Source organism: Lagenorhynchus albirostris, chromosome X (genome assembly GCF_949774975.1).
Source record: "Lagenorhynchus albirostris chromosome X, mLagAlb1.1, whole genome shotgun sequence".
NCBI lineage: Eukaryota > Metazoa > Chordata > Mammalia > Artiodactyla > Delphinidae > Lagenorhynchus > Lagenorhynchus albirostris.
In genome coordinates this window covers 93200311-93227511 of record NC_083116.1, presented here as the reverse complement: position 1 = coordinate 93227511, position 27201 = coordinate 93200311, and the positions used below count along the sequence as shown (strand labels likewise).

Below are 27201 nucleotides of genomic sequence, written 5' to 3'. Positions count from 1 at the left end.
AAATAAAAACGCACTTTAAAAAGTAGCCATAATTTTAGTGATCTGGTATTCTGTGATTACTATTGTTCATCTTAAAGACTCAAATGGCAGTCACCTTTGCCTTTACTCAACATTGTACTATGCTTCTGGCACTAATATTTTATACAGATCATTACAGTAATATTTAATTAATCTTATAAGGGATGCTGCCATGATTTTCTCTCCATTTTTTTAATTAAAGTCATAAGACTAAAAGAAAAGCCAAACTGCTCTAAGGTATTGAGGTAACTATGCAGAATTCTGAAACATGAAATGCTAAACAGTTTTACAAGACATAATTCCATTAAAGTCACCCAGTCAAGTAATGGTGAATCAAAACTTCATTTTTTTTTTTTTTTCGGTACACGGGCCTCTCACTGTTGTGGCCTCTCCCGTTGTGGCGCACAGGCTCCGGATGCGCAGGCTCAGCGGCCGTGGCTCACGGGCCCAGCCGCTCTGCGGCACGTGGGATCTTCCCAGACCGGGGCACGAAAATGTGTCCCCTGCATCGGCAGGCGGACTCTCAACCACTGCACCACCAGGGAAGCCCCAAAACTTCATTTTGAAGGTCTGAATCTCGGGGTATTTTCTTACATATCGAATTGTTAAAGTGTAAGCAATGTCTTTCAAACAAACTAAAAAAACTAGTTTCAATGTAAACAAGGGCTCAAGAGTCTAGGCCTTGGGCCCTAAGGCTTACAAGAAAATCTGGTTGAGCCTAAATTAAACCAAGCAGCAATTTTAATGACAGTTAGATAGCACCCTATCATCTCCTTCAATTTGATATTCAACAAATAAAATGTGTTTCACTTTGTCTAATCAGAAGCCAGGCACACCTGCTCACATCTTACATTCCCTCAGGTTTTCTGTTACTTGTGGGCCTAAGCTGCCCATACAGAGTAGAACACCCTGCCTTCCCATAACTTACGTCCTAGCCTGGCATAGTGCTGGACTAGTGTGTTGCCAGACCACAGAGAGTAGTAGGGACAGCTAGTAGAATATATGTCAGAGGAAGGAGAAATGGAAAGATAGATCAAATGGAGCCAGTACAAATGTCTTACCAGATTTTGCTACCAGCCTAACTATAGCTCAAAACCATTTACAGAGCTCTTCAATCTCACTGGAGAACAAAGCCGTTACACATGGCCATGTTGGCTGGGTACTGCCCACCTCCAGGGAGAACATTTATAGACTTATGGTATAAATTGTGTCCCCTGGAGTTGTGTGACATGGTGGCCTCGCCAGAGAAGCCAAGGGACTCCGGAGAAAAAAGAAAAAAAGAGGTCACCACAGACTATAAGAAAATCATCTACCCCAACCTGGGTCACAGCCTGTTTGCAATTGGGAGGCAGTGTGGTTTAGTGGGGAAAATGGGAGCTTCCAAATTACATAGACCTGGATTAAAATTGCAGCCCCACAAATTCGCTAATAAATGGGAACTTTGGCAAATTTTTAACTTTTCTGAGGCTCTGTTCCTTATCTGTGAAATTGGACAAGACCACCTGCTTCACAGAATTTTATGTTACCGAAGGAGCCAGGATGATCCTGTGAAAACGTTAAGTCAGATCATATCATGCCTCTGTTCAAAAGTCTCTGAGGGCTTACCATCTCTCCTGAAGTTGCACCCAAAAGCCTCATGATGGCCTACCAGGCCCGACATGATGCGGCCCCTCTTCTACTCTCTCTCTCAGACCTTGTCCCCTCTCTTTCTCTCTGCACCCACCATACTGCGCTCCTTGCTCTTCCTCAAACAAGGCAGGCACATCTGTTTGGGTGTCATCTTCTCCATGAGGCCTTCTCTAACCATCCTTTTCAAAAGTGTGACCCCTCCCCCTATAAGCCTGGCATTCCCTAACCCCTTCTCTGCTCTCTTTTCCTCAGTGGCATTCATCATGTGCCAACCTAGTATATCATTTATTTTCTTATTCTGTATATCATCTTTATTCCCCTGCCAGAACGTAAGCTCCACAGAGGGCAGGGCTATTTGTCTGTTTTGTTCATTGCTGAATCCCCAACACATTCAATAGCCCCTGACACATAGTAAGCACTCTGTAATAAATAGTTTTCTGAATAAATGAAAAATGAGGGTTAAGTTTGCAAGGTATGAAAAGCATTTCGCTTTCTATAGTGCCTGGAACTGTATGAATGCTCAATAAACAAGAGCAATTTTTATTCTCATCATCCCAAAATGAGGACAGTTTCATGTTGTATTAAACTGGATGAGTTACCTCCTTTAAGCAAGTTTATCTTGGAAAAATGTGAAATGTCTTTGATGAGTGAAATCATGGAATTTATCACAGAATGTAAATGGAAGATGGCACACTTGTTTTAAATAGTCAAATTCAGGATTTAAGTCTGAAGTGATAAAGTAATAAGCTCCAGGTGTGCCTTCCTTTATATAATGGATAGATTTGAGACACTGCACAAATGCTTAACTCTTAGAATTCAAATTAGACGCCCCCTTTCACTCTCTATTACATATAAAGATACTCTATCTTCATTTTGGTCATTTTTAATTGGCATTGGCACCTAATACCTTAGCTTTAAATTCCTCTAATATCTGTCAAGTTGTTAACGACAAGCAAGCACACTGAACTCTGAAAATAAGTTCTTCAGAAACGAAAGAATCTTTTGACAGTATAATAATTACTGCCAAATTTCTCTGCTTTGTAAATTGATTTTCTGATGTATTTTCTCAAAGAGAAGTACATCTGCATTGAAAATCATTGGGCTTGTTTTCTTATTCCAAATAAATGTAAGCAGCTTCTAGTTTTCTATTACTGCTCTAATCTTCATTTCACATCAAATACTATGGCTTTTCCTGTTTTGACATGTAGTGGAATGTACATGGTAATTTTGATTTATTTAGTTTGAAATCCAGTATGTCTTGGTGCACTCAACTTTGGGGTTGTTTAAGTGTAGCCAAACAAAATGAGATATTCTCATGCAGTTAACAGTAATTGCTGTATATTATTAGCAATATTCTTCATAGGGGTACAATTTTAGAAACCCTTAAAAACGCTCATCTATAATTCTTCTACAATTTGGTACAATATGCATTTAAGTAAGCTAAGACAACAGTGAGGTTTCTTTTGTTTTTTGTTTTTTAAATCATGTCAAGATTTTTGCAAGATTTTTGCATCCAGCAAGTGGACGCCGGGATGATGGTGCTTAACTTGCGATGTGGGCAGAGAAGAATGAATATGCATTTCATTTACAAGCAAAGTGATTCGTTTTCTACCACCTTCCTTTTCATTAACACCCATCCTGTGCTCAGGGATTATTTGTCTCCAAGCAAACCTCACTTGTTTGGCTTTTTGTTTTTAACTCTTTCTCATTGGTGGCCAGATGTGATGTTTTAGAGGCCATGCTAAGCCCTGTGACAACTGTGGGTTCTTACATGGAGGGTGACCTCATATAAGCCCACAGGTTATTTACTAGTCACATGATTGGCTGAACACAAGACCAGATCTGTGCCTTCCGGTACTTAAAATCAACTTCGTAATTTAAGACTTACTGATGTCAAAACATATCAAACAAAATACAATCAGATTCTTAATTGTTTCTGAGCACACACTTTAAAATATAAAATTTATTGGTTTTACTCCATTGTAAAAGGAACACATTTCTAAATATAGAGAATTTGGATAATATATAAAAGCAGGAAAAAACCCCATACACGCTCCCACCATCCAAATATAACCAAGTAATCATTCTGGTATACTTCCTCACACTCTCTTTTCTATGCATGGGTATCTACTTGTCTTTTTTTTCTTAATAGTTGTGAACATATTCTATAGTCTGCTTTTTTCCTTTAACTAATACATTTCTTATCATCACACATTCTTCTGAAACCAAAATGCTAATCCATTCTTCTATTATTGGATATTTTGTGCGCTTTTCTCAAATTTTTATATAAATAATGTCATAATGTACATATTTACGCATAAACATTTGTTTGTATTTAAAATTATTTCTGTTACTGTCCCAGAAGTACAATTAGGTGGGCAAAAGAAAAGGACATTTTAAAGGATCTTGATACATGGTGTTAAATTGCTTTTACCCTCCCACCAGCAACAAGAAAGAGGCCACAGAAATAGATACTATCATTTTTAAAAGTGTTTCCTAACTCATCAGGTAAAAATGATGTCTCATTTTAATCAACAGTGATTTGATTACTAATAAACTTGAACATCTCTTATTTGCTTGGAAATTATATTTCTTCTACAGTGTTCTGTCAGCACATGTCCCTTACCTATGTATTCATTCATTCATTCATTCATTCAACAAACACTAAATGAGTACTTAGTTCATGTCAGGCCACATCAACTGATGGAAAACAAGAGAAGAATGGACTAGATTTGACTCCCAGCCCTCCATGCCTGCACCCTACAGTTAATCACAGACCAAGAGGAAGGCCAAGTCAACAAAGTAGAAAAAGGGCTATAATAAAGATATGTCCAGCTCAGAAAAAGTACTCCTCATCCAGTCTGGCATGTATACACATCAAGGGGGAAATCTAGGAATGCTCCACAGTCGAGGTGTCAATAGAGCAGACGGACCCTGCAGATGAAGGACAATTTGCTAGTCAGAAAAGTAGGGTGGGGAGGGGAAGAAGGTTGGGAGGAATGGGAGAAAACCATATCCTCAAAGATACAAGGAGAGCAAGAGGATGGTACATCTCAGGAGCTGTACAAAGTACTAATAACAGGAGCTACGATTTATCACGTGCTTAATGTACGCCAGATAGCGATCTAACTGCTTCACATGTATGAACTCATTTAACCTCATAACAACCCTTTAAGTAGGAACTTGGACTATCCCCATTTTACAGATGAAGAACTAAGGCCCAGAGAGCTCCAGCAAATTGCCCAAGGGCACATGGCTAGTACGTGGTGGAGCCACGATTTGAACGCAGACGGTCAGGATTCTTAGGATGACTAGAACATAGGGAAATGAAGCAAGAGATAAGTTAGAGAGTTGGCAGGTGGGGCCCAATCATGAAAGGCACACATGGGGCATCTGGGTTTTCTTCCACAGGTGAAGGGAATCTCTTGAAGGATGTCAAGCAAGCGAGCACTATGAACAGAGAGTTGGACGTCAGGGCACTCAGGAAGCAATGTGAGTGTAGGCATACCAGTAAGGGCCGCTGGGGCAGAGGAAACAGGGCAAGAGGGTGAGCTGAGAGGCATCAACTAGGGTTGGATGTGCTTGGCTGAGGATGGGTCCCAGTCTCTTTCTTGTTCAGTGTCTGGGAAACGGGGCCATCATGGAAGCTAGCTTTGGACAGCAGAGGGGACGCCTTTTCTACTGAGGTGAGAAGGGAGGAATGCGAAGCTGTGGATGCAGGGGCATGGGGGAGGTTTGTATCTCGGGACCTCTATATTCTCTGTTAACCTGGAGATGAGGTTTTCTGCCATCCATGGTGGAGAATGGGCGAAGGCATAACTATGCCTTTACCCATCCTTAACTGCTTCTTCATCCCTAACTGCCCACTGATCCATCAACTATCCAGTCTGTCATCTATGCCTTCGATTTCTTGGTCCCTATTGATCCTTTCTCTTCAGCTTATAGACATGTTCATGTCTCTCCCAACTTAAAACAACAGCAAAACCTAGCCGCTGATCTTCTGGCCAGCGAAGTCATCCCAGTGGCATCCATCAGCCTGGCAGGACCAGTTTCCCACAGCAGCTTTGCGAAGCAAGGAGCCACAGCAGTGGTGTTGGGCAGTGGTCTGACCCTCCTTGGACAAAGTCACCCTCCTGGGGTTCCTGGACAACTAAGGGGGAAGGGGAAGGGAAGAGGCCTCAGGAGGAATATATTGATTATTCCTCAAGAGGAATTCCTGATAATATGGCCCATGGGAGCTCAAGGAATTAAATAGGAAAGTAAAAGAGAGATGATCATATGCCAACCTCAAGAAGACAGAATGTGTCATAATGGCTGCAGGGGCCATCAGGGAGTTCACATTTATGGTCAAGACTTTTCCTAGGACTTTTTTTCCTCCTGTCTTCTGGTTTTGTTTTCAGTTTTTTATGTACTGTTGCCAGTTACCTTCTATTGCTACTTGTCTTTTGCCATAAAGACTACACTAGGTTTGCTCTTAGATTCTGCAATTTATTTTTCTAGAAAGAAACACTATGCCTTATGCTTGCCTTTGTTTCCTAATAATAGGTTTTAAAATAATAAAATGTCATCAAATTCAAAAAATATAAAAAGTTATATAATGATCTCCTCACCACCTCAAGCTCCAGTCCCACTCCCCAGAATTCTTTTTTCACTCAGCTTTATCGGCATATAAAAGACAAAATTATATATATTTAAAGTGTACAATGTGATGATTTGATATACATATACATTGTGAAATGATTATTAGATTCTGCAATTCTATTTGGAATTTTATCTTGGTTAAGTTGACATTTCCCTAAAATATTTTAAACTTATAACTACATGATTTTCAAAGGTAAGCATGAAATATGATTTTACTCTCAAGATCAAATATGAATAATTCAGCCCTTAGTTTCCCAACTCTCTTTATTTGGCTATTTTATCTGTGGTACAAACCATGTCATCTTCCTTTTCAATTTTTCTAACAATATTCACTTCTTGAAATAATGTTTTATCCTTGAATTTAGCTGTATAACCGTGTGTGTGTGTGTGTGTGTGTGTGTGTGTGCGCGTGTGTGTGTGAAACCTGTTTTAGTGTTCAATGCTGGTCCAGTCTTTCAAGATAAGATGTCCTCCTTGAGTTCTTAATTTTGATTTTCTCTTCATGTTCTGGAGTAGTTTATGAAAGTAATGGGTTACTTTGAGTAATGTATCAAAGAAACTATATTATAGTCCATTTTCTTGAAGATTTAAAAACATTTCTATTGTCTCCATGTACGAAAAACAACTTGTCCCCAATTTGCTTACTCTCAAAGCACTGAAGATTTGATCCATTTTCTCCTTGCGTTACCTGAAGCCACATCTTTGTGGTTTTTAGGTCACTGGTTCTGCTGGTGGTGGTGGTGTTTTCAAGCTTTATTTTGTGTGTTTGTTTTGCTTTGATGCTCCTTATAAGATTCTTTCCTCATATATGACCTTTAAATTTTTACCAAGGTGTATCTGGTGATACCTTTTCACATATTTTGCTTGGAACAGAGTGAAATCTCTCAATTTCCAGACTTTTTTTTTTTCACTTAGAAAAGGATTTTTCTTTAAAAATTATCATTGATTATTACCGTAGTTCCACTTGTTCAGTTCCCTCTCTACCTCCATTTCTGCTCCTTCTTTCTCAACATTTTAATCTCTTTCTTGTTTTGCTGTGTTTGAGAGTGTTTCTAAAGATAGTTCTCTGGTTTACTACTGAGTTTTCTGCAGTGTCCAGTCTCCTATTAGCGCCTCCTGTTTAATTTTTATTTCAGAAAATATGTGTTTTGCACATTTTAATACAACTCTTTCCCTATTTTGGTCTGTTTGCTTCTCAAAATGGTCTGCTCTTGCTGAGACCATCATACATCTGGTTGTGACCATTAACTAGGTTCTAAAAACAAATAACCAAAACCAATTTTTCATACGATAAATCACTTTCGGAATCTGCATGGAACCTCCTACACTGCACGGTTTAGTTTCTCTCTGTGCAACCTTACAAAGAGGTTTATAGAGCAGTCTGGGCATTGGTGTGGGGCTGCACTTAACCAAATTCCATAGGATCTGTCACAGATGGGGCGTATGTGTATCTGTGGGGGGCGCGTTAAGGAAAGGAGGGATCCAATCATGTCCATCCTCAATAAATGTGCCCAAGTCAACATGAAAGACAGAGGGAGAGACAAGCTTTTGATTTGGAGACCAAGAAGCCAAATTTGGGGTGGGGTGTTGGTAGGGAAAAAAAGATTAAGTAGCAGAGAAAAGGCTGGGAGCCTTGTCCCAGTACCCCAACCACTGATAGAGGGACTAGAAAAGAGCCTCTCCATGCTTGGTGTCCCCAGAATTGTGCAGTCCACAGTCTGTACAACCCTTACAGTGGCCGGCCCTTCCCTAGGACCACTTAATGACATAGAAGCCCCAAGATAGACTATTTGGCTTACGCTCAATTGACAGATCGTCATTAAGGCAACTGGGTCTCCTATGCCAGGAAATAAATCAGAAGAGGAAGAAATATAAGTCCATTGATGAATACAGTGATTTACTTCCTTATCAGAATCTGAAGTAGGAAAATTTATTACATTTTACTGTCATGTCCTATTTTTTTATTTGTTTTGGTCTTCTATGAAGAATTCTGAGCTTGGGAGAGGGCAGCACTGAAATGAGAATTAAATCACTTATCTGAATCAGAAGTCATAGACACAACCTAGGCAATCGACCGGACTACACTCTGACAGTGGCTGGAACTATTAAACTTCACAATGTCAGTGAGAAATCAGTTTCAGTCCAGATAATATAATGAGAACTTGTTCCTGGCTCTCTGTTCTAAACACCCTGTGCTTAAATGATGTAATGAATCCTAGCGTGTAACCACAGAACATCAGACCTAAAAACAGCAGTTTTAAAAGTAATTCAGAAATCCATATGCTGATACCTCATCTATAAAGCATAAATGGCTCTAAATCAAAAATAAAGTAAATATGCTCATCTATTAAGAGTTGTTTGACATTTCTATAAAAAATAAAGGGAAAATGAGCAGGAATGAATTAAGATAAAACAAAATAGGGAAGCTGGCTGTCAGTCACATACCTAACTTCCCTGCCATTTCAGAAGCCATGTTCTCCACTCTGGGAAGGAGGGAGATTCTCTAGCAAGTGCTGGAGCACAGTCCCTCCTAAGCCACACAGTGGTCACTCCCAGGGTCAAGTTTGCCCAGAGCTGACTTGCAGCAACAGTGACTAGTCACGGTCACAGTGACGTCAGGCCTAAGCCTCCTGCAGGCCTAATTAACCCACATGGTGGCAGCAGGTACAACCAGAACAGGGAAGGGTCTCATACCCAGAGAAAACTCGAATTCAAAAAGATACACCCACCCCAATGTTCATAGCAGCACTATGTACAATAGCCAAGACATGGAAGCAACCTAAATGTCCACGGACAGATGAATGGATAAAGAAGATGTGGTACATATATACAATAGAGTATTACTCAGCCATAAAAATGAATGAAATAATGCCATTTGCAGCAACATGGATGGACCTGAACATTATCAGACCAAGTGAAGTTAAGTCAGACAGAGAAAGAAAAATATCATATGATATTGCTTATATGTGGAATCTAAAAACAGAAAACAAATGAACTTATGTACAAAACAGAAATAGACCCACAAACATAGAAAACAAACTCATGGTTACCAAAGGGGAAAGGAGGGGAGGGATAAATTAGGAGTTTGGGATTAACATATACACACTTCTATACATAAAAAAGATAATCAACAAGGACCTAATGTAATACTCCAATATAAAATAAAAATTAAAGAAAAATAAATTTCACACTGTCAGGAACATCTTCCCTGATCAGGACACCAAAAAGAGCCTAACCCTCCGCTCACTCCTGCACTCTATCCCCTGCCCTTTTTCCTCACAACGCTCAGCTTTAGCTGACCTATTATACCTTTTTTTTTTTTTTTTAGCAGTACGCGGGCCTCTCACTGTTGTGGCCTCTCCCGTTGCGGAGCACAGGCTCCAGACGCACAGGCTCAGCGGCCATGACTCACGGGCCCAGCTACTCCGCGGCATGTGGGATCTTCCCGGACCGGGGCACGAACTCGTGTCCCCTGCTTCAGCAGGCGGACTCTCAAACACTGTGCCACCAGGGAAGCCCCTAGCTGACCTATTATATATTTTTGTCTATTATCTACCTGCCTCCGCTAGAACGTAAGCTCCACGAGGGCAGCCATTCCTGTCAGTTTAAGTCACAGCTTGTACCCTCAGTGCCTAGAACAGGTCCCGGCGCACAGAGGTGCTCCACAATGTCTGTCCAAAGCGTGACTGTGTAAAACACTTGAAGTGGTGCCTCTGACATGGCAGACGTTCATAAACGGTTGTTGAATGAATCCATCAATGAATCAATGCATGAAGGCATGAATGAGGAGGTGAACCCCATCCCATCTTGGGTCCTAGAGCTGCCCTCTCCCCCATCCCAACCCCAGAAGACCTGGGAGCCAGCCATCGGCACAACCATAGGAACTTTATTTACAAACACAAGGCTGGGGCCGGAGGCAGGTGGGAAGGTGGACAGTGGCAAGGATGGAAGTCTCCTACTTCTGCTCCCGCCTCCAGACGATGACCATGCCGCTAGCGTCGCTGGAAGCCAGCAGGCTCTCATTGCAGTTGAAGCTGACATCCAGCACGGGCGCGCTGTGGCCCTGCAGCTTGTTGACGGCGGCCTTGGCTGCCCGCTCCACATCAAAGAAATGCACGCACATGTCCTCGCTGCCCGTCACTGCCCAGATGAGAGACCATCAGGAGGTGTTGCAGGAGGCAGCGGGGTGCCCTGCATGTGAAGTCTCTGAGGTGTTGAGGGATTTATGTCCAAGGTGTGAGGTCCCGGGGCTGGGGGCTCTGGGGTGGACCATCCCCAGATGCAAGGTCACCTAGCTGTTTTGGCTCCGCGTCCGGAGTGTGAGGTCTCTGAGCTCTTTGTTGGTGGCGGGGAGGGGTCTGTGTCTTAGGCTGTGAGGTTTCTGGGCTGTCTGGGGGGTCTGTGTTCAAAGTGTGAGGTTGCTGGGGCGTGAGAGTTCTTGAGGCCCAGGAAGTCAGGGCATTAGGATGTCGTGACAGCTGAGCCAGATCAGCACCAGCCCTGGTCCCTGCCCCTCCCTGGCCACCCAGACACCCCGACCCCATGGGACTCACCCACACAGGCCCCCTGGCGGAAGGACATGAGGGGGCAGAAAATGCTGCGTACGGGGTGGGAGCTCTGCTCAATGGGGAAGCTTCTCTTCAGCTGCAGGGTCCCCTCATTGTCCACCACCCTGAGAGGAGGAAGAGAGCGGGTCGGGGGCAGCCTCAGCCCCAGAGGGGGACGAACGGTGGGCCAGTCTTGTGCTCTGTATTAGGATTCCTTCTGCTAAGCAATGGGCTTATTTGTTGCTTTATGCTCGTGGTCTCTTATTTGGTGCTGACCCCTAGGAAGGTCAGAGCCAGCCTATGGCTGACCTCTGGTAAATGCCCATGACTTCAGAGTCTGTAAATACACTCTGTGTGTCAACTCCACCCTGGATCCACAGTTCGTTCCTATATTTATTTTTTTTCTCTCACTTTTATTATTTGTATATCCATCTTGTGTTATAGAATTGTTTGCATCTTAGTAACTCAACTTAATCCCATTTCTGAAACAAGGCAAAATAGAAATAAGTATAAAACCACATATAATAGAAGAAAAACTGAAGGGGTATATGCCCAGGAAGTTTTTTAAATCCCACCTCAACTGCGCTCCTTTCAGAAGAGAGCCATCCAGAAAGGGTGAAGTCAAGAAAGAAAATTTCAATGAGAGCAAAGGTCTCAAGGTTTGTACAGACAGTTGCTGGACCATCTGGAAGCACATACATGCCTTCTAGAACCAGAAAGTATAAGCTCCATGTGGCCAGTGGTGAGGGGACGTGAATGGAATGAATGTAACTGGGCATTTACGGGCTTGGTGTTTAACATATATTAACTTATTTTATCCCCTCAGTCATCTCCTGAATTATTCTCATTTCACAGATGAAGACCATAAGGCATTAGAGAGGCACAATGAGGAGTCAAACTTACCTAGTTTTATTCTAAATCTTAGAACTCGTGATGAAACTGCTAGACTGCCGGGTGCAAATCCCAGCTCTGCAACTTAGTATGTGATCTTGGGTAGCTTCCTTAAGCTCTCTGTGCCTCAGTTTCCTCATCTACAAAATGGGTATAAGAATGGTATGTACATTTTAGGATTGCTGTGAGGATTAAGTGAGTTAATATATAGAAAGCATTTAGTACAGCACCCGTCATGGGGTAAGTAGCATGTAAGTATTAGCTCTTTTTTTTTTAATTGAAGTGTAGTTGATTTACAATATTATATTAGTTTCAGTTGCACAACAGAGTGATTAAATATTATTATAGATTATCCTTCATTTAAAGTTATTACAAAATAATGGGTATATTTTCCTATGCAGGACAATATATCCTTGTTGCTTATTTATTTTATATGTACTAGTTTGTGTCTTTTAATCCCATACCCTTATCTCCTCCCACCTCCCTCTTCCCACTGGTAACCACTAGTTTCTTCTCTGTATCTGAGAGTCTGTTTCTGCTTTTTTATATACATTCCGTTGTTTTATTTTTCATATTCCACACATAAGTGACAGCATAGAGTATTTGTTTTTCTCTATCTGACTTATTTCACTAAGCGTAATACCCTCTAGGTCCACCCACATTGTCACAAATGGCAGAATTTCATTCTTTTTATAGCTGAGTAATATTCCATTGTATATCTACACCACATCTTCTTTATCCATTTATTTATTAGTTCTAATAGTTTTGGGGTGAAGACTTTAGGATTTTCTATATGTAGTATCATGTCATATGCAAATAGTGACAGTTTTACTTTTTACCTTCCAATTTTGATGCCTTTTATTTCTCTTTCTTGTCTGATTACTGTGGTTAGTACTTCCAATATTATTTTAAATAGAAGTGGCAAGAGCGTGCATCCTTGTCTTGTTCCTGACTTTGGAGGAAAAGCTTTCAGTTTTTCACCATTGAGTATGGTGTTAGCTGTGGGTTTGTCATAAATGGCTTTTATTATGTTGAGACATGTTCTCTCTAAATCAACTTTGATGAGAGTTTTTACCATGAATGGATGTTGAATTTTGTCAAATGCTTTTTCTGCATCTATTGAGATTATCATGTAATTTTTAATCCTTCCTTTTAGTAATGTGGTGTATCACACTGGTTGATTTGCAAATAATTGAACCATTTTTGCATCCCTGGAATAAATCTCACTTGATCATGGTATATGATCTTTTTTATATACTGTTGAATTCCATTTACTAATATTTTGTTGAGGCATTTTGCATCTATATTCATCAGAGATGTTGGCATATGATTTTTTTTTATAGTGTCTTTGTCTGGTTTTGGTATCCAGGTAATGGTGGCCTCGTAGAATGAATTTAGGAGTGTTCCATCCTCTTCAATTTTTTGTAATAGTTTAAGAAGAACAGGTATTAGCTCTTCTTTATATGTTCAGTAGAATTCCCCTGTGAAGCTGTCTAGTCCCGGACTTTTATTTGTTGGGAGTTTTTATTATTAAAAATTCAATTTCACTACTAGTATTCGGTCTGTTCAGATTGTCTGTTTGTTCCTGATTCAGTCTTGGAAGGTTGTATGTTTCTAGAAATTTGTCCATTTCTTCTAGGTTGTCCAATTTGTTGGCATGTAACTGTTCATAGTATTCTTTTATGGTTTTCTGTATCTCTGTGGTATTGGTTGTTATTTCTCCTCTTTCATTTCTTATCTTTTTATTTGGGTCCTCTCTCTTTTCTTGAGGATTCTGGTTAAAGGTTTATTAATTTTGTTTTTCTTTTCAAAGAACTGGCTCCTGGTTTCATCTTTTCTATTTTTTTTTTGGTCTCTATTTTATTTATTTCCTCTCTGATATTTATTATATTTCCTTCCTTCTGCTGACTTTGGGCTTTGTTTATTCTTCTTTTTTTAATTCCTTTAGATGGAAAGCTAAGTTGTTTATATGAGATTTTTCTTGTTTCTTGAGGTAGGCCTGTATTGCTATAAACTTCCCTCTTAGAACTGCTTTTACTGCATCCCATAGATTTTGGAAAGTTATGCTTCCATTTTCATTTGTTGCAAGGTATTTCCTGATTTCTTCTTTGATTTCTTCATGGACCCATTTGTTTTTACTTAAAAAAACCACCAATGTAGTTTAGTCTCCACATGTTTGTGCTTTTCCCATTTTTCTTCCTGTAAGTTATTTCTAGTTTCATACTGTTGTAGTTAGAAAAAATGCTTGATATAATTTTTATCTTCTTAAATTTGTTGAGACTTGTTTTGTGGCCTAGCATGTGATCTATCCTGGAGAACATTCCATGTGCAATTGAGAAGAATGTGTATTCTGTTATTTTTGGATGGAATGTCCTGGAGATATCTATTAAGTCCAACTGGTCTATTTTGTCATTTAAGATCATTGTTGTCTTGGTGATTTTCTGTCTGGATGATCTGTCTATTGATGTAAGTGGGATGTTTAAGTCCCCTACTATTATTGTATTGTTCTCAATTTCTCTGATTAGGTCTGTTAGTATTTGTTTTATATATTTAGGTGCTCTTATATTGGATGCATACATGTTAACAAGTAAAATATCCTCTTCTTATACTGATCCCTTTATCATTATATAATGCCCTTCTTTGCCTTTTGTTATAGACTTTGTTTTAAAGTCCATTTTGTCTGATATAAATATTGCTTTCTTGTCATTTCCATTTGCATGAAATATCTTTTTCCATCCCCTAACTTTCAGTCTGTGTGTCTTTAGTTCTGAAGTGAGCCTCTTGTAAGCAGCATATAGATGAGTCTTGTTTTTTAACCCAATCAGCCACCCAATATCTTTTGATTGGAGTATTTAGTCCATTGACACTTAAATAAATTATTGATATGTATGTACTTATTGCCATTTTACTACTTGTTTTCTGGTTGCTTTTGTAGTTCTTCCTGTTCTTTTCTTCTTCATTTACTTTCTCTCTTTGTGGTCTGATGATTTTCTTTAGTGCTATGCTTATGTTCCTTTCTTTCTTGTTTTTGTGTATTTGTTGTAGGTTTTTGATATGTGGTTGCCATGGGGTTCATATAAGTTAATGTATAACTATATCTATTTGTGTGTGTGTGTACACACACACACACACACACACACACACACACACACACACCACATCTTCTTTATCCATTCATCTCTTGATGGACACTTAGGTGGCTTCCATACTTTGGCAATTGTAAATAATGCTGCTATGAATACTGGGATGCATGTAACTTTTCAAATGAGACTTTTGGGGGTTTTTTGGATATATATACAGGAGTGGAATTGCTGGGTCATATGGTAGCCCTATTTTTAGTTTTTTGAGGAACCTCCATACTCTTTTCCACAGTGGCTGCACCAATTTACATTCCCACCAATGATGTCGAGGGTTCCCTTTTCTCCACATCCTCACCAACGCTTGTCATTTGTGTTCCTTTCGACTATATGTTCTATTTCCTTGTTAAAATTCTCACTGTGTTCATCTATTTTTTTCCCTAATTCATTTAGCATTCTTATTACTAATCCTTTGAATTCTTTATCTGGTAAATTGTTTATTTCTGTTTCAAAAGTTGTTTTTTTCAGAGGTCTTCTCTTGCGCTTCCAATTGAGACAAATTCCTCTGTCTTCTCATTTTGCTTCTCTCTCTGTCTCTATGAAATTAGGTGAAACAGTTACCTATGGTGGTCTTGAAGAGGTATCCTTATGTGGGAGCAACCCTATACAGTCTGTATGTGCCCAGTGGCATTGGTGAGAGAGCTGGATTTGATGTGAACACAAGTCATGTCTTTCCTCAGGGTGTGCTGGCAGGTATCACCTAGGTAGACAATGGGGCTGGAGATGGAGGGGCTAGGGCAGAGCAAGGTGTGAGGGGGGCTTCCCCTCTGCTCAGTGGCCATCACCACCCTATGAGGGGTAGAGTCAGGTTCTAAGTTGCTGAAGCAGAAGCCCTGAGGGTCCGGGCTGAGCAGGCTCAGTTCCATTTAAGTGTGTGCTGTTCCTCCTCCCAGCACCAGCACCAGCACCAGCACCTTCACCCAAGAGGGGAGCAGTGCTGGAGCAAAAAGGGCTGGTGTGGGTACTCGGTGAGAGCCACGGCATGGGCTGTGGTGGTCTGGCCACTGCCAGAGATCAGGACCACCTCTGATGCACCACCTGCATGATCACCAGAAGTGGCTACCCCCTCCTTGATCAGACTCTGCTTAGGGTTTGAGCCACCTCAGTGTCTATTAACCAGGCTTCCTCCTCAGTCATAACAGCCCTCACTCCAGTGTGGAGCTGCAACACAAGGCAAATAGTGCTGGAGTGTTCACTCGGCTCAGGCTGGGGCGTGTGCCAGGGCAGTCACAGGAAACCAATCAGCCACCTGTGTAGTTTCAATCACCCATTCCACACTGCTTCAGGAGCAAGCAAGCATTAGTGTGCTCCTCATGAGTGGAGTCCAGGCTTCCCACAGCCTTCATATTAGTCCCACTGGCTCTCTAACTAGCCAAGGGGGCTCATCTTCTATTTGTCAGGCCCCAGGACTGAGGCACTCAATATGTGGCTCGAAATGCTCACTTCCCAAGGAGGGTCTCCACCTGTGTAATCTCCCTTTTCCTCTGAGTCCCCTCCCAGGGGCATAGGTCCCGACCTGATTGCTTCTTTTCCCTTCCTACCCAATTCCATGTAGATCTTTCTTATAGCCTTGGTTGTACAGGAGTCTTTCTGCTATTTTCAGTTTTCAGTGAGAATTGTTCCACACGTAGATGTATTTTTGATGTGTTTGTGCAGGGAGGTGAGTTCCACATCCTCCTACTCCACCATCTTGATTCAAGTCTCCAAACGCAAGTATTAGCTATTATTAGAATTATTAGTAGGTAGTAGAATGAACTTTCCTTCAAGAAAGGCCAAAATCAGTTAAGAATCCCCTTTCTATAGGATCCTAACTACTATGTGAATGAAAGTTGAATCCAAACAAAGGTCATTGCCTTTGTTCATGCCTGTATTCATTCACTTATTCTTCAACTAACATGCATGAGGGAATAAAAAGATGTGCTGAGTGGCACCAGCCATAAATGCAAGGAGATCAAAGAGACAGAGATCACTGTGAGCTGGGGTGTTCAGGAACATCTTAAGAGAAAAAATGTAAACTGGAATATCTTTAAGGGTAGGAGAAAGCTGGACAGCAAAGGAGAGATTCCTTCCAAAATGGTGTGGAAAGAGAATGACATGAATTGGGTGGCCCAGAAACGTGCCAGGTCCTATGGTGATTGATCGAGGTTCAAAGATGAGGCTGGACAGCAAAGGAGAGATCCCTTCCAAAATGGTGTGGAAAGAGAATGACATGAATTGGGTGGCCCAGAAACGTCAGTGCCAGGTCCTATGGTGATTGATCGAGGTTCAAAGATGAGGGCAGCTCATTCATCTCTGAACCCACCATGGGACCTGATACAGGAGTAGGTGCCTAATATATGTTTATTGAATGAATACTAAATGTACATGGCTAAACAGCACACTGAGAGGCACACCCTCCACACCCAGTACTTTGGGTTGCAAAATTTACTTGAATGAAAAACAGCCAGGTAGGGCTTGCCCTATGGTGGCTTAAGTGTCATTCCCCTCCTGCTCTGTAATATTCTCTCATTTTACATCATAATTGTTACATCATAATTCTCCCTCGTAGGAACTAAAAATTAGCATTTAGTTACTGTTTTCATTTTTTAAAACAAAACTGGGACTCTAATTAAAGGAGAAAGCCTGGGTGGCACTAACCTGGTCATTTGTTAGCAACTAGTGGCCACACAGCTGCCTTGCTTTTATTCTTCGAAAAGAGACCATTAGAACACTGTATTTTGGATGAAATAGTAGTTTCACTGTTAATGATTTACCCACTCCCACAAGAATATAATCATGGAAAAAGAAATAAGAGAAACACAGTATAAATATACATGTATATATAAAACCTCAGAAAAAGAGTTGGTCCTTTTTCCACTCTTTAGAAACATAAGAAATAGTCTATCTGTTTTGGCACAACATTATATGGTTTATTTATTCTAAAATGCCAAGAATTTTTTCTAGCATCCCATAAAACTCAAGGCTATAAGAATGGATATGCTTCAAAAATAGAAAGAGAAAAGCCTGAGAGTTATTAAGATTTTAAATAGTGGAGCTGATTTTAACTAGGTCTACACAAGCAAAGCCAAATCCACTTCAGCATAGGTATTTATAATGATGTTACATTCCCCAGTAACGTGTCTAGTCTGTATTTTCTCCAGTGTAAGTTGAGAGTCTGTATGGCATGGTAGAGATTATGTGTGGCAAAATGGTAGACGAGATAGCAATTGAAACTCAAATTGCTGGCTGAGCTTGTGAAAAACGAGAGAAAATGTCGCAGGTACCAAGGCAAACAGGTAGCTGGTACAGCCAGAGAGGAAGGTGTACAAACTAACAGGGTGGCACCTAGGGGAGGTGGGAATCGAACACTGTTAACAGGTAAGAGCTTGGATTTTTTTTTTTTTTTTTAGAAGACGTTGGGGGTAGGAGTTTATTAATTAATTAATTTATTTTTGCTGTGTTGGGTCTTCGTTTCTGTGCGAGGGCTTTCTCTAGTTGTGGCAAGCAGGGGCCACTCTTCATCGCGGTGCGTGGGCCTCTCACTGTTGCGGCCTCTCTTGTTGCGGAACACAGGCTCCAGATGCGCAGGCTCAGTAGTTGTGGCTCACGGGCCTAGTTGCTCCGCGGCATGTGGGATCCTCCCAGACCAGGGCTCGAACCCGTGTCCCCTGCATTAGCAGGCAGACTCTCAACCACTGCACCACCAGGGAAGCCCCAAGAGCTTGGATTTTAATGCTCACTCAGGCACAAGAAACAAGGCCTCTGGCCAAGGTGAGTAGCAGTTTGGAACTCCTACATACAAAACCTGTATATAAAGTTAGAACTGTAAAAAGGCTGCAACTGAAGTGAAAGAAGGATTAATAAACTCTAACCATTGTCTTAGAGAGATGACAATGGACCTTTTTTCTGAGTCTCTGTATAAAAAGGGAGGGAGAGAGGAAAAAAAGGAGGGAGAGAGGAAAAAAGGGAGGGAGGGAGGAAGATGGATAGATTACCTGATAGATCTCAAAGCCAATATTCTGCCTAATAAGAATTTGTAGTACAAATTTATTTTACCCACTAACTATAGAAAGCTCCAAGGCACTAAATTAACATCAAAATTAAGATTAAATTAAGTTCAGTTTATAAGCCCGCCTGGAGAGGCAAAATCAATACTCTGAAAGTTCTACTGCTGGATGCTAAAATTAGTGGGTGAAAGCTTGAGGAAAAGCAGGACTTGCATAGTCTCAAAGTATCTCTCTCAAGGTATTTATTCACTACAAAAGGAACGATAGTAACTTTACAATGGAGAAATCTGACAAACACCATCTTAATAAAGTCATCAAGGTCAATATCACTAGTAATAAGACATATTGACATCATGAGCTCCTTGATGTGATGCACTAAGAAGGATGCATCATTTCTGTACAATTTTTACAGAAAATTGCCAAGATTACGCCAAAAATGCATAATCTTAGACCAACCATGAGAAAACATCAAAAAAAAAATCCAAATTGAGGGGTATTCTACAAAATAACTGATTCAAAAAACTTATTCAAAAATATCAGGGTCATAAAAGACAAGGATAGACTGAGGATCTGTTATAGATCACAGAAGACTAAGAAGAAAGAACAACTAATGCCGTGTAGGATCCTAAACAGGATCCTGAGAAAGAAAAAAAGACATTGGTGAAATTCAAATAAGATGTTTATTATATCGTACCAATGTTAATTTCCTGGTTTTGATAATAGCACTATGGTAAGATGCTAACATTAGGAGAAACTGAGTGAGAGGTATATGAGAACTCTCCATACTATTTTGGAACTGTTTTGTAAGTCTACAATTAGTTCAAAATAAAAGGGTTTAAAGCAAAACGAAACAAAAACAACTCTGAAAGGCCAACCCAAGCAGCAAAGGAACATTGCAGTGGGGGAAGAAAGTCCAGTTTAAGATGAGCTTAAAAAACATAAAAGGAAATAATCCACCATGAGTGAGAGCCAGCAGATGTAACAGAAGGAGCAGTACCCCATGAATTTGGGACAACAGTACAAAAATCAGTAATGGACTATGAAATTATTATGTTTAAAATTACAAAACAGATTAAAAAATAGAGAAACCATAAGAAAAGAACACAGATGCCATGGAAAATAACAGAAACATTTAAAACATACATGAGTGCGTGTACACACATACACACACGCACACACAACTAAACAGCACTTAAGGAATTGGAAGGTAAAGTCACTTAATCAATGAACTGGATGACGGATTTAAGGAAAATTCCAAGAATGCAGCACAGAATAAAAAATCAATGAAAAGAATGAATGAGAGGTTAAAAGACATGGAAAACAGAGAGAAATGTGACAAGTAGTTAAGAGGAAAACAGAAAACAGCTTGAGAGTTTGAGAAGACAGAGAGAATGGACAAGAGATTTGAAGAGATAATGGCTGAGAATAATTGTCAAATTGAAGAATTACAAATAGTTCCAAGATACACTGTAATGAAACTGCAGGACACCAAAAACAAAGAAAAAGGCAACCAGAGAGGAAAAAAAAGGCATATGACTACAAAGGAACGACTATATTAATAAGAGACTTACCAACAACCACAATGGAGGGCAGAAGACAACAGAATAATAGCTTCAAAAGGTCAAGGGAAAATAACTATAAATCTAGAATTATTTACCCAGTTAAACTTCAAAAGTAAGAGAAAAAATACATTTCAGAAAATAAGTTTATTCATTCCCAGAGTTACAAAGCAAGTCTCAATAAATATCAAAGAATTGGTATCATGCAAACCATATTATCCAACTAAATGTAACAAAAAGAGAAAAAAGAACTATAAAGCTAATGTCATACACATCTGGAAATTTAAAAACAAACAAATAATTAATTGGCCAATTTTAGGAAATATTTACACAGGAAGGACAAAAAACACTAAACACACTAAAGCCAAAGTAGTATTTACAAGGCAAATTAAACCTCAAGTACATTTCTTAGAAAATAAAGACTGATAATCAGTGAAACAAATGTCCAAGTCAAGAAATTAGAAAATAAACACAGAGAAAATAGAAAGAAGGACATAATAAAAATAAAAGTAGGAATTAATAAAATAGAAGTTAAAGGTAAAAATGGGGGGGGATTAACAAATTGAAATCTGGTTCTTTTTAAAATTAATCAAATAACTCTAGTAAAATTGACTTAAAAAAAACAGAAAAGGCACAAATCAACAGTAATAGGGCTTAAAAAGGTGATAAATTTAAAAAATTAGACGAAATGGAAAAGTTTCTAGAAAATATTTATAATTTTCAAAACCAACTCAAGAAAAAATAGAAATCTAGAATAGCACGTACTCTCCTTAGAGAAAGCGAACCATTAGTTAAAAAATCCACCCACAGAAAAAGAAGGAATGGCTATATGGTTTTACACGCAACTTCTACAAAACCTTCAGAGAACTAATAATACCTACTTTTTATAGAGAGTGAATGTTCTGAAATTTATTTTATAAGACTATTATAAAACACTGATATCTAAACTGGACAAAGACAGTATGAGAAAGTAAAAGTATAGGCCTGTTTCCTATATGAACAAAGATGGGAAAATCCTAAATAGAATACCTGCATCTACCAAAAAACCTATGACCTTAATGGTGAAATATTAGAAATACCTCTTTTAAAATCAGGAAGAAGATAAGGATCCCTGCTATTACTACTTATCTTACATATTACATTGCAGCTGTTAGCCAAAATATTATAATAAGAAAAATAGAAAGAAATCATATAGATTAAAAGGGAAGAAGCAGGTCTGTCATTATTTACAGTTTATATGATACGGTCCAAAATAATATCCAAAAGACACTACATATTCTGAGGACTCAAGAGGGAAAATGAGACCAGCATACAAAAAATAAAATACAAAAATCAATAGCATTCATATACACCAGCAACAACCAATTGGAAAATGTAATTCTAAAATTAAAAGGCAATATTTGCAATGACAACAAAACTGTACAGTATTATAAAACAAGATACACTATATTCAAAGATGGGAAATCTCTATTTCATAGTGACAGCAGTTCTGCCCCCTAGTTAGTCTATAAATTCAACACAATTCCAGTCAAAATCCAATCTGGCTTTTTAAAGAACTAGAAAGTGGTCATAAAATTGATATGGAAAATTAAAAGCCTAAGAATAGTCAGAAGAAGAAAAATTAGAACCCTGCTCTATATCACAACTTACGATGCCATAGTAACAAATTAAAACAGGTGGTACTAGCCTATGGCTAGACAAGTAGACAAATTTAACAAAATAGAGAGCTTAGAAACAGATTCATATGGATATGGGACTACGAAATATGTCAGATGTGTCAATACAAACCACTGGGGAAAAAAGGATAGACTTAATGCATGGTGCTGGAACGACTGAAAATTCATATGGTATTCATAATTTCTTAAAGAGGATGCAAAATTCACTAACTATAACGGGAAAAAGCCCATAAATTCATCTACAATTAAAAATTTAAACTTCCACATGACAAAAGACACAATACAGGAAGTGAATAGAGAAGCCAGACATAGAATACATCTGCAATGCACATAACCAAGAGAGGACTTGCATGCAAAATGTATCAAGAACAAAGACTTTAAAAAAGACTTAAATCTCAACAAAAAAATGAGCAATGTGCAAAAGGATGAAAATATAAATTGATGCTTCCACTTTCTAAGAAAAATTTAACAATCCTTAGTGAAGTTGAAGATACAGCTTATAGCCTAGCAATTCTACTTCTAGGCTCCTATTCTAGAGAATCCACAGAGACATGCACAAGGATGTTCCCTTGCAGCTGTCTGTAATAGCAAAATGGCTGTTCATAAGTACAGGAGACTGAAGAATGATCCCCAAAGATATCAGGTCCTAATCTCCGGAACCCGTGAATATGACTCTACATGGAAAAAGGGTCTTTGCTGATGTGATTAATTTAAGATCTTGAAATAGATTACCCGAGATTATCCTGGATTATCCAGGTGGGCCTTAACAGCCATCACATGTATCCTTATAAGAGAGAGAGAGATTTCTCTCATGCACGCACGCACGCACACACGAGGAGGAAGCGATGTGAAGGCAAAGACAGAGGTTGGAGTAATACCACAAGCCGAGGACTGCCAGCAGCCACAGAAACTGAAGAAGAAGGGATCAGATTCTCCTAGAGGCAGCATCACCCTGCCAACTCCTTTATTTCAGCCTAGTGATACTGATTTGGGACTTCTGGCCTCTAGAACTGTGAGAGAATAAACTTCTGTTGTTTTAAGCCACCTAGTTTGCTTTTGTTACAGTAGCCACAGAAAACTAACATAATAAGAAATTGGTAAACTGTAGTTTATTCATAAAATGAAATACTATAAAACAATGAGAATAAATAAACCAGAGCTACATGTATTGACATGGAAATAACTCAAAATCATACGTTGATCGAAAATAGCAAGTCACAAAAGGATACAGTGTTTACCATTATGTACATTTTTAAATGCACAAATGATATTGTAAATTGTTTATGGATACATATATATGTGGAAAAAAATAAGCATGGGTATTATATATACATCTTGATACTGGTAAGGGAAAGAGATGCTGAGGGAGCAGGCATTAGCTGTATATCCACTTCTTACTTAATTTTTAAAAAGAGAGATAAAAAGAAAATGTAGAAAAAATGTTAACTTTTATTAATTCTGGGTAGTGGGTATATAGTGTCTTTCAGCACATTTTGGTATAGTTAAAATTTTAGTAATTACACTTCCATTTAAGTTTTGAAAGAGAAAATATCAGATTTGGAATCAAACAGATTTAGGTCTGAATCCCAGCTCTGCCCCGTGACCTTGAGCTGATTAATGAGTCTGCCTTGCAGGGTTATTTGAAGGATGAGACGAGTTTTATATAATTGTCTAATACAACCTCAAAGACTAATAGCAAAGCGTTCCAGGTGGGAAAAACTGAGGCCTATGAGAAAGCCTAGTCCTGATGGCTAGGAGAATTATATACAGAATTGTTTCCAAAATTGTTTGATCGAGCAGAACCACACCGTTGAAAAGTTTTTGAGCAGTCACCCTCAATTTACCACTTAACAGTAATATGCTTATGCTATTGTACTTTTATATATAATAAAAGATATGCAAAATAATTTAAAGGGCTAAATGAAGATAAATGTAAATCATGGGAAAATAAATATGAATAATGGAAAAGACCATTTTCCATTAGAATGGAAAATAACAGATAGATCATCAATCCAGCCTCTTCCTTTTACAAGTAAGGAAATGAAATCCCAACAGGTAAAGTGACCTGGTCACCATTACAGGCACAGAACTCATTCTGTGAGGCTTCATGAAAATACAGGCAAAAACTCTAAACAAAATTTTCACAGATTAAATACAACAACTATAAAAGGGAAAACAACATCATGACCAAGTGAAATTTATCCCAGAAATGCAAGTTTTAACATTTGAAAAATCAATCAATGTAAGTTATTAAATTAACAAACTAAAACAAAAAACTAATCCGATCATTTCGACAGATGCAGAAAAAGGACTTGACAAAATCTAACACTCAACGACATAGGAATAACAAGGAACTTCCGCAACCTGATAAAAGACAATTACCAAAAACTCTTAACTAACATTACACCTAACGTTAAAAGATTAAATGCCTTCCCCCTAATTTTAGGAACAAGAGAATGATGTCAAATGAATCCAGTTTGGAAATAAAGAAGTAAAACTGCCTTTATTCTCAGATGACATGACTGTCAATATAAAAAACCTGATGGAATAAAAAAGAAAGCTATTAGGACAAACAGGTGAGTTCAGCAATGTATCAGGATAGGATATAAGATCAATACACAAATATCAATCCTATTTATATATACTAGCAATATACAACTGGAAATTAAAATTAAAAACAATACAATTTACAAAAGCATCAAAAATATGAAATGTTCAGGGATAAATCTGACAAGAGATGTGCAAGCCCTGTACCCCGAAAACTATAAAGTATGTCTGAGACAAATTAAATTCCAAATAAATGGAGAGATACACCATGTTCATGAGTCAGAAGACTCAATGTTGTCCACAAGTTTATCTATAGATTTAATGCTATTGCAGTCAAAATCCCAGCAGGGCTTGTTATATAAATTGACAGGCTGATTCCAAGGTACCAAAGGAAATACAACAACCTAGTATAGCCAAAATAACTTTGAAAGAGAAGAACAAAGTTGGAGAACTAATACTACCTGATTTCAACATTTATTATAGAGATACATTAATCAAGAAAGAGTGGTATCAGTGACGAGACGGACAGATCAATGGAACAGAGCAGAAAAAGGCTCATCATATATGGACACTGATTTTCAACAATAGTTCTAAGGCAATTCAGTGGAGAAATGATAGTGTTTCTTTCAACAAACGGTGCTGAAAAAATGCATATCTACATATAAACGAACAAATAAAACTTCAATCCTTATTTCACACCACAAACAAAAAATTAACTTAAAGTGAATCATAGACCTGATTGTAAAACTATAATGCCTCTAGAAGAAAACTTCTGTGACCTTGAATTAGTCAAAGATTTCTTAGATCTAATTCCAAAATCATGATCCATAAAAGTAAATATTGATAAATTGAACTTAATCAGAATTTAAACCTTTTTCTCTTCAAAAGATACTTTTTTAAGGGAATAAAATCACAAGCCACAGACAAATATATTTGGCAAGCATATATCTGATAAGGGACTTGTATCCAGAATAAATAAAGAACTCACAAAACAGGAACAAGAAAACAAAAAACTCAAAAAATGTTTGGGAAAAAGACCTGAAATCTCCTCTGGCTTCACCAAAGATTTATGGATGGCAAAGCAGCTCATGAAAATATGTTTAACATCATTAATCATTAGGAAAACTCAAGTAAAAACAACAATGAAATACTACTACTCATCTATTAGGATGGCTAAAATTAAACAAATGGACCATACCACGTGTGGTAAGCACGTAGAGGAATTGGAACTCTCAAAGACTCTTGGTAAAAATGAAGATGATACAACCACTTTAAAAAAACAATTTGGGAGTAAAAAGCGGAAGAAACTGAAAAATCGACAAGTCTTCTTAGATCCATCTGAGAAGGGAGGTCACTGGGCAAACCACTCTCCCTCAAATAGACACTCAGATACAGAGAATCATGACTTATCAGAGCAGAAACCCACAAGCAGAAACCTCGGTGGGATCCAGTAGCAGGGTAGGAAAATCTGAACTGTAACTGATGAATTTCTGGAGGCTCCATGTGGACAAATCTAAGAGATAAAAATTCCTGGGGAGGCCAGTCATCAAGGGAGCCCCAAACTTGTGTGAGCTTTATCTCCAGGAGCTTTACCAGGTTCTCACAGTGAATATCAAGGAAAAATTCTCTCTGGCTTCTGGCAGGAGAGGAGAAAAGTAACCAGTTTGAAATGTGCAAGAGCATTCTGTTCTTCTTAACAACGCCTGCCTTCAAGGGAAACCATTTTACCAATGGGGTTTTATCAGAGCCTAACCCACCTGGGGAAAGGGAAATACTCGACTCCAGCCCCCTCGAGCCTTACACATAAGGGAAAGGAAATACCCAAATCTAGCCCCCTCCGGCCATCCTATCCCACCTAGAGGGGTAAGGGAGGAAACTAAAAGGTACTTATGAAGTTTACAGTTGAGGGACACAGGCACACTAAAAAGACTGAAGCCTAATCATAGCGATAGAGAACACTTCTCCCCCGACACCTTACCACCACATCACCAAAGGCTTCTTTACCAGAGTTTCTTTTATCTAGTACATCATGTCTGGTTTCAGCAAAGAGTTAAAAGGCATACTAAAAGGCAAAAAACATAGTTTGAAGAGACAGAGCAAGCATCAGAACCAGACTCAGATATGGCAGGGATGTTGTCATTGTCAGTCTGCAAATTTAAAACGACTATGATTAACATGCTAAGGGCTCTAATGCAAAAAGTAGACAACATGTAAGAATAGATGGATAACAGAGAGATGGAAATTCTAAGAAATAATCAAGAAGAAATGGTAGATCTCAAAAACACTACCAGAAATGAAGAATGCCTTTGATGGGCTCATTAGTATATAGCTGAGGAAAGCATCTCTGCATTTGAGGATAGAAACATCAATAGAAACGTCCAAAACTGAAAAACAAAGAGAAAAAAGACTTAAAAAAATGGAACAGAACATCTGAGAACTTCTGGAAAACTACAAAAAGTTATAGCATATGTGTAATGGGAATACCAGAAGGAGAGGAAAGAGAGAAAGGGACGGCAGAAATACGTGAAGTAATACGAATGAAAATTTCCCCAAATTAATGTCAGACACCA

The 27201-nt window shown here is 38.8% G+C and overlaps 1 protein-coding gene across 1 annotated transcript in view; it reads right to left on the bottom strand.

The window, feature by feature from the left end:
• EFHC2 (EF-hand domain containing 2) overlaps positions 1 to 27201 on the bottom strand; it is a 203224-nt gene that overhangs the window by 43765 nt on the left and 132258 nt on the right. The window contains 1 exon segment of the mRNA XM_060137356.1: positions 4263 to 4268. Coding sequence (XP_059993339.1) covers positions 4263 to 4268 — 6 coding nt within the window.